This window comes from Salmo salar, chromosome ssa10 (genome assembly GCF_905237065.1).
Source record: "Salmo salar chromosome ssa10, Ssal_v3.1, whole genome shotgun sequence".
Lineage (NCBI taxonomy): Eukaryota > Metazoa > Chordata > Actinopteri > Salmoniformes > Salmonidae > Salmo > Salmo salar.
The window spans coordinates 80,041,100-80,056,217 of NC_059451.1; the positions used below are offsets into that span (position 1 = coordinate 80,041,100).

Here is a 15,118-nt window from a genome sequence, read left to right on the forward strand (position 1 = left end):
GAGTGAGAAGATGTGGCTTCACAGGCTGCTCTGACAATCCAAGCCAGACAACCCCAATTACCCAGAAAAGGCAACATCAGAACTCCCTATGAAGCTTTAGAAAACCGAAAGACTCGCTCTCCCACTCGCCGCACGCATGTGACTGACTGACTCAGCGATGGGCTGCGAGAGATAATTTACTTTTGTTTTGTGCGTACCATAATCAAGACAGACGAACCACAGATTATTATGAACATGTGCTGTGTACAAAATAATGTCAAAGTCAGCAAGCTGGTTGATTTATTTATTTATGATATTTAATGATTTATGCTTCCTTCGCAACGCCAATAGCCATTTTCACGGTGGTTGGAACTTCTGAATAAGGGACATTTTTTATATCGACAATGGCGGCTTAAAATCTCTACATACAATGGCCAGACATATTAAGAATGTGTTCCATTGCAGGGAGTCAGAGCCCAAATAATAAGCCCTTTGGATATTTGGTGGAACAGTTGTCATGGGCAACTGAGATGAGCACTGACACGCAATATTATGTGAATCAACATGCACTTGGCCCAAACAATATATGGTCTTCTGCCATAAAAGTTATGATAACTCTCTGGATATCGTAGAGAACTTAAACATGGCAAAGTAAACAATTGACTCCAGTTATGTTAATCAGTAACTTCAGGATTAGTCTTTCTAATATGTGGGTGTAGCGATGAGAAACTATCTGAGAGATAAATCGGATCATTTTCACGCGTTTATCCCTTTGTTTGTGAGTTTATACTGTATCTTGAAAGAGTAACAGGCTGCAGTGCTTTTAATCAATATTAGAACACATACTCATTTGATAAATCTTCAGGTCTAGATGGCGTTAAATAGTTTGCTTTAGTCAGCAGACTATCCGGTTAATTAAACTACTATTGTATTTGAGTAGCACCTACATTGATACCATCATTGAAAACGATGAAAGCACTAGATTTGCATCGTTACTACAATAAAACAGCACCTTTCACCTAAATTGAACGTTTATTATTCACTGTGCACACAATGACAGATCTGTCTATCTCATGAAAAACCAAGAAAATTAAACAAGAAAGAAACTGGCCCGTCTGAGAAGTAGACCTTGCGTCGTCATGATCTCAAATCAGCAGAAAAAAAACAAATAGTCTCATATCAACATATGAAGCTTAAGCATGAAAAAAAATAGATGATGAGCATCATGATCGATTATGATAAAGTGCCTAAATGATGTGTTCTGATGTTTTACGTCACTGAAACTCTACGGAACCGGACACTTTTGTATAGCATAACCGCAACCAATGAATACAGATGAGAATGAGATCACAGCTTTGTATGCAGTGAATGAATGAAGCCATTGGCTGACGCCTTGTATTTCCTCTCGAGACCAGCAGACTTCACTCACTTTGATTCTCAGTCTTGTTTTTCTTTGCAATACATTTCAAAACTCAGTCAAATTGGAGTTAATATGATTTTCATTTGAGGCGTATCTCGACAGCACATGCGGCAACATGTCAATATCACGTTAAATGAATTGAGGAAGGATCTTTGCGGTTAAGAAAGGAGTGCTCTTGCTACTGTCTTTGCTTGAAAATGCAAAATAACCCAGACAGGATGTAGGACTACCATCTGGTTCATAAATGACTGCAAACAAAAGCTATGCTACAGCAAAATAGAACCGATGTGACTGATTCTAATTGTAAAATACACTTTAATGTTGATTTTTTTGTTGTTGTAGTCAACACACCAATAGCAATGAAACCATTTTAGAAAAAAGGGGGATTGATAGTGGGATAGGTACCATTTTCTAAAAGACACGCATAATCTTCAGTCAGAGTTTTCTAAAAAGTATTTTTTACACTTAGTACAAAAAAGACATTTCTACCCGTTAGTGCTTTGTTTTAAGATACTATAACATAAATAAACCATTTATTTTCAGTGTTCAAACAGACAGTTCCAGTGTGACTGGAAAACGGACATACTGTTCCAGTTGGCAGCAGAGGGCTTACTATAGAGACTCAGCTTTCGGTGCGCCCCAAGGCACCACGCTAACACAGCGTTCTTCATGTCTACACAACTCCAAAAAGAAAACACCTCCTGTCAGGGGGCTAAAATATTCACCTCTGCTCTCTCCCGCTGTGGAAAAACAAAAGGAAACTCCAAAGAGTTCTTACTAGAAGACTTTTAGATTACTCTTTCCCAGAGTCTCATCCCTCAACAGTTACTGTAATTTTCTACCGCATCTCCAGTCTCTTTCTGTTCCATTTGGAAGCCATTCCGGGAAATAAAGAACTACAAATCCCAGAGTGCAATGCACAGTTCCCGTCCAGGCACTATTTGTTTCCTGTAGTCCCAACGTTTAGAGTCACTTTGAATACATCACTAAATGAGCACACTATTTTGTCTCAGTCAGTCAAAGATTTGGGGTAGTATTATTACCTATTGATATTTAGCCTTTACTTTCTTAAAAAGCAAATTTTGATTCTGCTGTGCAAAACAATGCCATGAAGAGCTGACATGAAAAATTCCATTCCTTTTTTATTGTAAAATCTTTCATTGTTCCTGTTCCAAGACATGTCCATTTATCTTTCCTCTGGGGGTCTTCCTCCTCATCCAACTAGTCCTGCTACGCCCCTCCCCGTCATAGTACCGTACTGTAGGTCCGTTATACCAAACCCCTTTATTTGCAGGTAAACACCTCCGTCCTCTCGCTGCACGTGTTGCACTTGACAAAGCAGCACCACTGGAACTTACAGTTGCACTGCCACACTTTGGTGTACTGGTGCGTGTTGTAGCCCCGGCCGCAGCACATGAGGTCGCAGCCGTCCGTGTGGGGCGAGGTGCGGTTACACAGCCTCCCCTGGGTACCCACGCTCCCCGTGGCCGCGTCCTCCTCGCAGTAGTTGGGCGACCTCTCGATGTAGACGAGGTCGGTCTCCATGGGCTTGCGGAAGCCCTGGGTCTTCTTCACCTTGAGGAAGGTTGGCTGGCGTAGTCGGCTGGCCCGGACCACCTCCACATGAACCGCCTCGTTGTACTTGTCCTTCAGGATATAGCCGATCTCTCGGAACTTGGGCAGGGTCGTCCAGCAGGTCTTGGTAGTGCAGGAGCCCGACACGCCGTGACACTTACACTCCAACTTCATCCGCTCTTCCAGGACCTGCATGGACACACAGGAAGAGAGTGTTGTAAGAGGTTACATGGCATTACATGACATTACATTGCATTCCTGTGGCAGGCCCAGCGTTAAAATACTGGAATGACCCGACTAGGGTGGAAACAGAAACCAAGGCCAGGGTGAAGAGGTTCCTCACTCTTCTGCTAAATGAATGATGGAAAAACAGTCAACAGAAGGTCAGTGAGAAAAGATGGACCATGGTATAATATCATATTAAGATCAGAGTCTGTAATAAAACACCAAGCTGTTCTCAAATGTTGTTGAACCACCGCACCTTTATCAAAACTCCTAATTAATTTCCTCTTGAGCCAACAAATGGATACTATTTTAGTGTGTTTGGCAATAACTACAGTGCCTTGCAAAAGTATTCACCCCTTGGGATTTTTCCTATTTTGTTGCATTACAACCTGTCATTTAAATGGATTTCTATTTGGATTTCATGTAATGGACATACACAAAATAGTCCAAATTGGTGAGAGAAAAAAAGAAACTTGTTTTAAAAAATTTGGAACATCCCACGTAGCACCATTAAATCCATTATTAATAATTTGAAAGAATATGTCACCACAACAAACCTGCCAAGAGAGGGCCGCCCACCAAAACTCATGGACCAGGAAAGGAGGGCATTAATCAGAGAGGCAACAAAGAGACCAACGATAACCCTGAAGGAGCTGCAAAGCTCCACAGCGGAGATTTTAATATCTGTCCATAGGACCACTTTAAGCCGTACACTCCACAGAGCTGGGCTTTATAGAGGAGTGTCCAGAAAAAAGCCATTGCTTAAAGAAAAAAAATAAGCAAACACGTTTAGTGTTCCAAAAGGCATGTGGGAGACTCCCCAAACATATGGAAGGTGGTACTCTGGTCAGATAAGACTAAAATTTAGCTTTTTGGCCATCAAGGAAAACGCTATGTCTGGCTTAAACCCAACACCTCTTATCACCCCGAGAATACCATCCCCACAGTGAAGCATGGTGGTGGCAGCATATTGCTGTGGGGAGGTTTTTCATCGGCAGGGACTGGGAAACTGGTCAGAATTGAAGAAATGATGGATGGCGCTAAATACAGGGAAATCCTTGAGGGAAACCTTTTTCAGTCTTCCAGAGATTTGAGACTGGGACGGAGGTTCACCTTCCAGCAGGACAATGACCCTAACCATACTGCTAAAGCAACATTTAAAAAAACATTTAAATGTCTTGGAATGGTCTATTCAAAGCCCAGACCTCAATCAAATTGAGAATCGGTGATATGACTTAAAGATTGCTGTACATCAGCGGAACTCATCCAACTTGAAGGAGCTGGTTTTGGAGCAGTTTTGGAGCAGTTTTGCCTTTAATGGGCAGAAATCCCAGTGGCTAGATATGCCATGCTTATAGAGACATACCCCAAGAAACTTGCAGCTGTAATTGCTGAGAAAGATGGCTCGACAAAGTATTGATTTTGGGGGGGGTGAATAGTTGAAGTTTTCTGTTTTTTTGTCTTATTTCTTGTTTGTTTAACAATAAAAAATATTTTGCAGCGTCAAAGTGGTAGGCATGTAATGTAAATCAAATGATACAAATCCTCAAAAAATATATTTTAATTCCAGGTTGTAAGGCAACAAAATAGGAAAAATGCCAAGGGGGGTGAATACTTTCGCAAGCCACTGTACTGACCTCCCAAACACAGTCATCTAATGCAAGGTGAAAATGTGACAGGATTCTGTCCAACAATCCTCCATTGGGCTTGGTAAAAGTATGAGAAAATGTAATGATACTTATGAATCAAAATGCTTTAAAGTCTTCGTTCACATTTTTAAAAGGACATACTCAGATAATAATCATACTTGAAAAACCATCAAGTTTAAACATCTCTCCTTATAAGAGTTTACTTGATATTCTTTAAATAAAAGTCTGGGAACATACCACACTGTTGCATGGGCGAAAAAGACAACTGTTGTCTATGTTGTATTTGCAGCACTGTTTGGACTGCATGTTTCTATGGATGCTGGTGTTTCTCTGATATAACGTCAGCTTCACAGTTCACACCAGTGCTTTCCTAGTTTGTTTTCTCTTCAGTGTTACATATACATCCTTTAGAGAAAGACCAAGAGACAATCTGAGTGAAGAGGACATATTTATTTGAGTTCAGTATTGGGTCTATTAATGAATAACCAACAGTTGGCAGAAGATGGTTGGTAAATGCACTCTTTGTTTGGAGGAGTCCCTGTAAGTGGAAACGGATGTCCACAATGACAGATCTGTGGAATTCCAAACACATTTGTTTTGAAGTATTTTACTTAATATTGTGTTATAGAATGGGGAGTTTTGTTTTATCTGAATTCACACTTGTTGTTTGTTGTGTGCGTTGTGCCACATCCACTTACGTCTAAGGGTCAAACATTCGCATCCTGGCTAAGCGTAGAGCAGGGGTGTCAAAACAATTTGGCCCCGGGGGGCCGTATTCGGTCTTCAACGAGGTCTGGAGGGCCGCACTGAAAATGTGTTATATTCCCTCGCCATCAAAATCTGAAAAAATTGTTCTATATCTATCGTTTTTTAAATGTTCTATGCTCCCTGACTGTCTAGCTTTCATTTCAGTGATTATTAGTGAACTGGACACAGTCAAGAAACTGTATGAATGTAGGTCCTTATCATTACTGCACAGTTTTGAGTTGGTTTTAGTTATTTTAAAATATATTGAGTTTGTTTTCCACCACCAATTTTTTTCTTCCAAACAATATAGATTTTTTTCAATATATTTTATTAACTCAAACCACCCCCTGGCTGGATAAGACCCTATCACGGGCTGTAGAGCGAGGAAAAATGCATTTACTGGTAATATTCTACCATGTAATTATCCCTACCTTCCTGAAGACCACATCAAAAGCAGAGGAAAATAAATCTAAATCTCATATAACCATACACCATTACACTTGAGTTAAATGTGGATCATTCGGCTATTTTATTTGTTGCAGATACGTTGGGCAGACATCCTCGACAGATGACCATTAACTGTTTGCATCTGGATCACGGTGTACAATGGGATCATGGTTTGAACAAGCTCGATGCATGAAGTACTGGATGTCGCAACAAAACAGATCCTCCAAGCCAACACTTCAAAGTCTCTTATCTTGAATCAAAACACTCAGATAGCAGACATATCTCTTAGAAACTGAATCGCTTTCCAAATGCGCTAACACTGGTTCATTTCCCCTAACCCCACGCCCTCACCAAACTCATCTTCAGCTCCAACATGTGGCACACAGTGTAGTAGAGAACTCCTACTAAATGCCTAATCCTAGGGCATCTGGGAAGTATTGTGTGGTGTCCACAGCAGTTTAGTGTCAGGAATGAGGCAATCCTTGTTCTACAACAGGCTTCTAGTAACCTACTGTAGTACTGCGTTCTACCACTACAGTACAAACTGTATTCTGTAGAGAATAGAGAGGATCAAGTAATTGAGAAATAAGAGACTGTGAGACTCTTCTATGAGACATGGAATACATTAACACTTCTGTAGTAGTCTTAACATGACTCTTTCAACCTAATTGGGCGCTTCTACTTGTAAGAACCAAGCATGTATTTGTTGTATAAGATGTTCCGTTTTGTTGGCAGGGCATTTTTCCAGAGCAGTTTTTTTCCTGGCACGACGCCTTGCCAGCAGTAGTCATCCTTTTCTATCAGACACTTACAGACACTTCTATCAGACACTTTGTACGCTGAGTTATCGATGAATACATGCCGGTAGACTCTTACATTGACACTGTATGTCATTTGAAATCCCTCATTAGCAGATATTCGATTGAAAGAGTGGGGAGAAGGTAAAAGAGTTGAGGGTCAACCAACAATCTCATCACACATGGTGATTCAGAATGAGGATTTCCAAAAACGTACGGCGGCACAAACCACAATGATTGTCTGTGTGAAACAGGCTGACTGAATGGTTGGAAACATTTACTTTACACTGTGTCCATCAAACCTCTTGTCTGCTACCAATTAGTCAGATATGACCAGATTTCCTCCAAAAAAAAATCTCTGGTCAAACTTACAGAGAGAGTAAATAATTCCATGGGTTTGTCTGTATTTATTTGGGATTTACAGAACTGGAGCCTACAGTGTTTGTGTCGGAATGTTCTAGATGCAGAGCGATCTTTGTAGTGGTAGAGTAGTAGACTCTCAAACTTGTTGGACACGAGAGTATTTCGTTAAATGGTCTAGGGCCAGCTTCAATCAAACCCCAAACACTGTAAAGAAAAGGACATTATTCCTGTGCTGTGAAAATGCAGGCATTCAAACTGGAAATATGTTGAGTTGAGTTTCCCTCTTGTCTCGTTAATCAACAGATTGCACTAGAAAAAGTCCTTTTCCCCCCACAACTCCAGTTTCCACAGCGTGTGTTTGATTGAATCCCATCATCCATACCAAACCTCTGCCAGCCCTAATTCAGACACAGACAGGTCACCTGACCGCGATCCCCTCAAATCAGTCTGCCTGCGTTAACTCCACCATTGTCGCTGTGCTTTCAGAAACAGAATGGGTGCAGTGAAATAGCAGTGCTGTGTTTTTGGTACGGCTGAGAGAACTGCAATAATATCCTGTTCCTGACTTTACACTTCATAATTCCATGAAAGGGCTGGATGGAGGGCCGTGGCAGAACTCCATCTGGCAGCTGGCGGCCGGCCGCGCTCCGCTTCCCCAGCGAGCAGCGAGCACACGATAAAACCCTGAACTTATTAATTAGATCCATTTGTCACCAGAATGCCAAAGAAGCACAGGCAGGCAGTCAGACTCTCTCGCTCTTTCTTTCTTTCTCTCTCTCTCTCTCTCTCTCTCTCTCTCTCTCTCCCTCTGTCATCTTTATGTCATTTTTGCGCTCTCTCCCTCCTTCTTTCTACATCTCTCTCTCTCTTCATTTTTCTCTGTTGTTCACTATGCCTCTCTGTCTCTCTCTCTCTACCCTCCCTCCCTCCCTCTCTCTGTTATGGTTCATGTTGTTCTGTGTTCTGGGATGACTAATAGCAAACAAACATGGCCCAAGTGTGCCAGATCACTCCTAGAGAAAAATACACCCCATTATGGTAGGAAAAAAAAAACAGTAATTGAGCTAAAGCAAAACAAGCTGCTGAGAGGCTAACTGGGACTTGTCAATCAGCACATCACCCAATCAGGGGTTCCCGCCACCAGTCTGTAGGTTTCCACTCTTTCTCTGGCCTAGGGTGTTTACACATGGGTGCATGCGCACAGACACCAAACTAAAAAGACAAAGATGCATTTCTTCTATGTGGGTGTTTACCTTTCTCCCTGCCTCATTGTTGTGGAGGTTCATCAGCCGGCGCGTGGTCTTCTTGATCTCGCGGGCGTCTACGAACCTCCTGGAGAACTCCACGCCATACTTGATGTCCGCCGAGCAGCCTCCCCACTTCCAGCCCTCCTCCTGATTATAGTAACCCTGCTTCTCCCGGTCACAGCCACACTGGCTCAGGTTGCCCTGGCTACACGCCGCCGTGATGGCGTGGGCTACGCCAGCGGCCGTGATAGCGTACGTGAACGCAGCCTCCCGGCTACCTGAGAAGAGGAGACGGGAGAGAGAGTTAGGTCGTTAAATAGTTGTAGAACTACAACGATGACAACTGAACACTATAGAAGCTGGCGTGTACTGTGACCTCGTTCCTCCCGTTTTTATCCTATTCCCACTTGATCTAGACACGGAAATCCGGCATAACCCTCCAGGCAAGACCTCCCCTGCGTCCCTCCCTCCTTCCCCTCCTGCACCTTAGTAACGTGGTCACAGCGCAGACCACAAAGTCCTTAGGCACAGCCTCCAAGTATGCGGTGCTGTGATTCCAGGCAGAGTGGAGAGAGGAGAGTACTGTAGCTAGGTGCTGTCCAAAGTGCTGAATTCCTCTCCTCGAGCACCTTGTACTGCTGCCCACATTACTACAGCTGTGGTCTGCAGGTCTGCCTGGCTGCTTAGTGCACTTACTTTCCTTTTCTTGGCTATCTATCTCTCTCTCTCTCTCTCTCTGTCTGTAGTAGCCTGGCAGCAAAGGTTTCCCTCTCCGGTGTTCTCTCTGTCTACAGTATGGTTTGCAGTGGTTAGGACTTCAGTATTGCTGGTAAAGGCTAAGGCCATGTACGCATAAGGTCAGAGGACAATCAACAGGCAAAAGTGATGCCGTGTGACATATGTAGTACTTCCTCCAGTGAGATTTATTGTTCAGGGCCGTCAACGCAGATGTTTTGTTCCACCATCCCTTTTCAAGGACGCACCCCCTAGTGCTGTCCCATGGTCAGTAGGCAGTGCTCAGCCTTTAAAAGACTGCTGTGCTCTAAAAGGGTCCGTGGGCGCTGTGCTGTCACTGTGAGTGACCCAGGTGTCCCCTGAGCCGTCCTTAATGTGAGTGAGAGTAGAGAGGCTCTGCGCTTCAAAGAGGAGAAGGCGGAGGGAGAACAAACGCTACTGGTGACTAACCAGTGGGTTTTAGTGGGCCTCTAAGCCTTTATGAGGGGGAGTGGAGGATCTTTTCTTTTTTTTACATGGCTGTTCCTGTTTCTTTTACGTAACACACTTTGCCTGTAACGTCACAGCAAGCACGCTGTAGAACTCATGCTTGTGTTTTCTTCTTACTCTAACGTTTGTTCCGTCTCACGTGAATAATATTAATCAAGTATTTCAGATATCAAGGAGATTTTATGATCGAACCGGTGTACTTTCTGCTGTCTGGTCCATATGGCCTACTGTACCAGGCTACCAGCATGAGGGAAGGGGAAAGTATTTTGTCGTTCAGCAACGTGTGGCCACTCCATATTGCAATATATTTAGCCAAATTACAGAAAAAACACGACATACCTCAAACGTGAAAAGTGATACGTTATTTGCCTTAGAAACTTACTAGACGTAAAATCACTGCTTAATTTTTCTTATTTTACAGCCCCAAACACTGTGGTCACAGCCAGTGGAGGCTGCTAGTCCGTGCTGGAGCTAGCCCCGGCCATGACTGCTGCTATTGCTAATGCCCTGGCCTGCCTGCCCACTGCCTGCCCACTGCCTGCCCAGTGCCTGCCGTATGTACTGTATGAGGAATGACTCACAACCACCAGCCTTCCTGGTTACCAACAGAGATGTGACCTGCCAGCTTGTGGTTACTTACAGCTCAGATTGACTTCGAAATTGGATGTCTGTGCATGTCCTGAGGACGTCGGGAATTGCTTTCAAAACCGGCCACTAGGGGCAACAGTGAGCACTATTACCATCAAGTAGGTTTGGGTTTAAAGGGATACTTCGGATTTTGGCAATGAGGACTTTTATCTATTTCCCCAGAGTCAGATGAACTCGTGGGGAAATTGATTCCACAAACTTGATTGTTTATTTTGTTGTGCTGTTACATATGTATTGATGTTTTGGTTTGTGTCCGATGCACTCAGGGTGTTGTTACATGTCCACCTGAAAATCACCACAATGTTCCCACCCCCAATTTGTGAATATGTGTGTTCAATCAGAGTGGTGGACACTCGTTTTGCATTTTGGGGTATTAACCATATTGCAAACGTTAACCCTTAACCATTTGGAATGAATGCCTAAACTTAATGTTTTAACCCTATCCAAAAACGTTAACCCTTAACTTAACCATTCGGAATGAATGCATAAACGTAATGTTTTAACCCTATCCAAAAAACTTTAACCCTTAACCTAACTATTTGGAATGATGTGGAGTAGGAGGAGCAATCTGGGGTGTAAAAAACACTTCGAAATTTGACGTTTGGTGAAACATGGTTAAACATCAGAATCTGAATTAAAACTGGTAAAACCATGAGATCTTGTTGCTGAGCTATCCCCACCTCACGCACACAGTCGCACACACTGAAACACACACAGAATCGCACACACGTCACATGTACACAGACACACACAAAGACATACATACTCAAAATACACACACACACCGAACACACACACGGTGGGGCAGTGTAATGGTAAAAACAGAATGGATACTGGAGTTTCCAGGGTAGGAAGGGTGGTTCCCTGTGCCATAGATGCAGGCCTGTTTCTGGGCCCATTCTGCCTGCACTAAAACTGCTCATGGGGAAAATGATGATGATTGGGTGGGCTGGTATTGGTTGACACCCCTATTGGCTCTGGAACCAGGGTTTTAGTTTTAGTGAGGTCCCAGGATTCTTTTTTTCATGTTGAAGCTCATTTACTGCATTTCTATACAATAAAACAACTTTAAAATGCTATTTGGAAAACAGGAAAAACAAGCAAAATTTACCCCAGCCATTATCACCTTGGCTGCTGTAGGTTCATTCACCTCAGTCGATCTACAAACACATTACCTATCACCTATACAATTGTAATGTTGTACCCCTGAAAGAGGGGAAATATGAGAAATGATTCACACTGGCACGTAGCATCAGTAACTGTTCAGTCGGTTGTAATGATGAATTGCATAAAATCATCAAATCTTTACATAGATATCTCTTTTCTCAAACTGCATGGCGTTCGCGTGTGTCTTCCTAGGCAACACTAATCAAGCTCCGCACAAACAGACATCAACGGAGCACACAGATGAGCGTTTTATCACTTTAACATGAATTAATACAATATTACTTCTGTATTCTGTATTAATATCAGTGATGTAGTGGTAACAAAAAAAAGTGGGTAATGGATAAACTATAAACTGCAGTGGGTGATCGGGATAAGACGAACAACCGCCGATATAAACGAAAAGGTAATGACAACTTTGAACTGTATCGTTTGCATTTTGATTGCATTTTAATGTAGGCCTAGGCCATGTTGAGATGTTCATACTGAAAGATATATATATATACTGCTCAAAAAAATAAAGGGAACACTAAAATAACACATCCTAGATCTGAATGAATGAAATAATCTTATTAAATACTTTTTTCTTTACATAGTTCAATGTGCTGACAACAAAATCACACAAAAATAATCAATGGAAATCCAATTTATCAACCCATGGAGGTCTGGATTTGGAGTCACACTCAAAACTAAAGTGGAAAACCACACTACAGGCTGATGCAACTTTGATGTAATGTCCTTAAAACAAGTCAAAATGAGGCTCAGTAGTGTGTGTGGCCTCCCTACAACGTATGACCTCCCTACAACGCCTGGGCATGCTCCTGATAAGGTGGCGGATGGTCTCCTGAGGGATCTCCTCCCAGACCTGGACTAAAGCATCCGCCAACTCCTGGACAGTCTGTGGTGCAACGTGGCGTTGGTGGATGGAGCGAGACATGATGTCCCAGATGTGCTCAATTGGATTCAGGTCTGGGGAACGGGCGGGCCAGTCCATAGCATCAATGCCTTCCTCTTGCAGGAACTGCTGACACACTCCAGCCACATGAGGTCTAGCATTGTCTTGCATTAGGAGGAACCCAGGGCCAACCGCACCAGCATATGGTCTCACAAGGGGTCTGAGGATCTCATCTCGGTACCTAATGGCAGTCAGGCTACCTCTGGCGAGCACATGGAGGGCTGTGCGGCCCCCCAAAGAAATGCCACCCCACACCATGACTGACCCACCGCCAAACCGGTCATGCTGGAGGATGTTGCAGGCAGCAGAACGGTCTCCACGGCGTCTCCAGACTCTGTCACGTCTGTCACATGTGCTCAGTGTGAACCTGCTTTAATCTGTGAAGAGCACAGGGCGCCAGTGGCGAATTTGCCAATCTTGGTGTTCTCTGGCAAATGCCAAACGTCCTGCATGGTGTTGGGCTGTAAGCACAACCCCCACCTGTGGACGTCGGGCCCTCATACCACCCTCATGGAGTCTGTTTCTGACCGTTTGAGCAGACACATGCACATTTGTGGCCTGCTGGAGGTCATTTCGCCGGGCTCTGGCAGTGCTCCTCCTGCTCCTCCTTGCACAAAGGCGGAGGTAGCGGTCCTGCTGCTGGGTTGTTGCCCTCCTACGGCCTCCTCCACGTCTCCTGATGTTCTGGCCTGTCTCCTGGTAGCGCCTCCATGCTCTGGACACTACGCTGACAGACACAGAAAACCTTCTTGCCACAGCTCGCATTGATGTGCCATCCTGGATGAGCTGCACTACCTGAGCCACTTGTGTGGGTTGTAGACTCCGTCTCATGCTACCACTAGAGTGAAAGCACCGCCAGCATTCAAAAGTGACCAAAACATCAGCCAGGAAGCATAGGAACTGAGAAGTGGTCTGTGGTCACCACCTGCAGAACCACTCCTTTATTGGGGGTGTCTTGCTAATTGCCTATAATTTCCACCTGTTGTCTATCCCATTTGCACAACAGCATGTGAAATGTATTGTCAGTGTTGCTTCCTAAGTGGACAGTTTGATTTCACAGAAGTGTGATTGACTTGGAGTTACATTGTGTTGTTTAAGTGTTCCCTTTATTTTTTGGAGCAGTGTATATTTTTAAGTTACTAACCTGTTTGATAAGATTAGAACAGATTTTCTCAGGGGAACCAAAATGGGGACTGACCCCCAGTTTAGGAACCACTATACTAACCTCTCTCTCTCTCTGTTTCCTCTGCTTCCGCCTGCATGCATTGCAGTCTGCCTCAGCCTCACCAATGAGCGCCAGCCACATCACTGCCTGTCTCAGTAATCTACTCTCTGTAAAGCGAAGTTATTATGAGAACTTAGTAGCCATTTTTTGTTGTTGCTCCTGCTGAGGTAGGGTCTGGTTAATGTTAGCTTCTTAGTTCTTCCTTCTAGCTGGCTAAGTAATACTAGCCAGAGCCCTTAAATGTTACTACAATAGAAGTCTCTACGGCAGCTAGCCACCTGACTGACTGACATATAAGCGACTATTTACCAGTTGTGCACTCATTCTCCGGGAGTCAGTTTGTGTTTGTTTGGGGGATTGTCTGTACACATGACAGGAGTCGTGGGTCGGTTTTAAAATGGCCTTTTGTCCAGCATCTCGCAGACACACTGTCAGCAGTGTCTCTAGTTGCCAACTTGAGCCCGGAGACATTTGGGGTAGTTGGGGTAGTTTGTTTCGTGTCTCACTCATTCGCAAAGAGGCATGCGCAATGAGAAGTCAGTAGATCATGAGCATAAGTGTTCTGAGCTTTGATCGACGCTGGGAGCAATATTTAGATGTGTACAAAATATTGTTTTTTTCTATATATATTTTTTTTTACTGAGGTCCAGACCTCGGTGTCCTCATATGTAGTTATGGCCCTGCACGGAACTGCCAGCCAACGCTAAGAGGGCTTAGTCTAGTAACGAGAGAAAATGGTAGGAAAGCAGCACCCACTTTATTCTGCTGCAGTGATCCTATTCGGGAGTTCCGTTTGTGGGAATCAGCATTATCCATCACACAATGATGTCAACACCATGCTTGCGTGTCTTTATTCACATTTTAATTCACACAACTGGTATTCTTGAATCAGACTGTTTACAACTGTGCAAGGAATGTTTGCAGACCCAAGACCCTAGGGAGTTGCTTGATGCTTGGACTAGCTAGCAGAATAACATGTGTTGATACTGCTTCCATGGAGGAGATGTTTGATGTTTGATGCTGCAAGCTTGAGATGCTCCATTTCTGTGTTTGAGTCTCTGAGTATCAGTGAGTGTAAGGTTTGTTGGAGTAGTGTTGGTGATGACGTTTCATCATTGATCCGTGAGGTGATTTATTTTGTATTGATAAGCCAGATGTTAAACACTGTGTGGGTGTGCTGGGCGTGATGCTCAAATAGATGTACAGTATGAATGGGAGTTGTGTACACGGAGACCCTGCTTGATGAACAGGAATGTGGTTTATGAAAGAGAAAAAGGCTAAAGAGGCAGCAGGCCCCAGAGTCCTGACAGGATTCCAGGAAGAACCACCCTGGGATAGCCTTCTCTGCTGCCAGTGGAAAATTGGACTGACCAGAAAAACCTCAATGAACTTGGAACCGTCTGGGGAGAAGAATAGGGGAATATTAAACCAGATGTTTAATGGAGTTCAGTGG

At 43.7% G+C, this 15,118-nt stretch overlaps 1 protein-coding gene across 2 annotated transcripts in view; it reads right to left on the minus strand.

Moving 5' to 3' along the window:
* Positions 1-270: 270 nt before the first annotated feature.
* LOC106560992 (protein Wnt-7b) overlaps positions 271-15,118 on the minus strand; it is a 35,436-nt gene continuing 20,588 nt past the window's right edge. For both annotated transcript variants that reach the window (XM_014124504.2, XM_014124503.2), the window contains exons 3-4: positions 8,456-8,727; positions 271-3,163 (exon numbers count right to left, since the gene is read on the minus strand). In XM_014124504.2, coding sequence (XP_013979979.1) covers positions 2,684-3,163; positions 8,456-8,727 — 752 coding nt within the window. In that variant the 3' untranslated portion in view covers positions 271-2,683. The remainder of the gene's footprint in view (positions 3,164-8,455; positions 8,728-15,118) is intronic.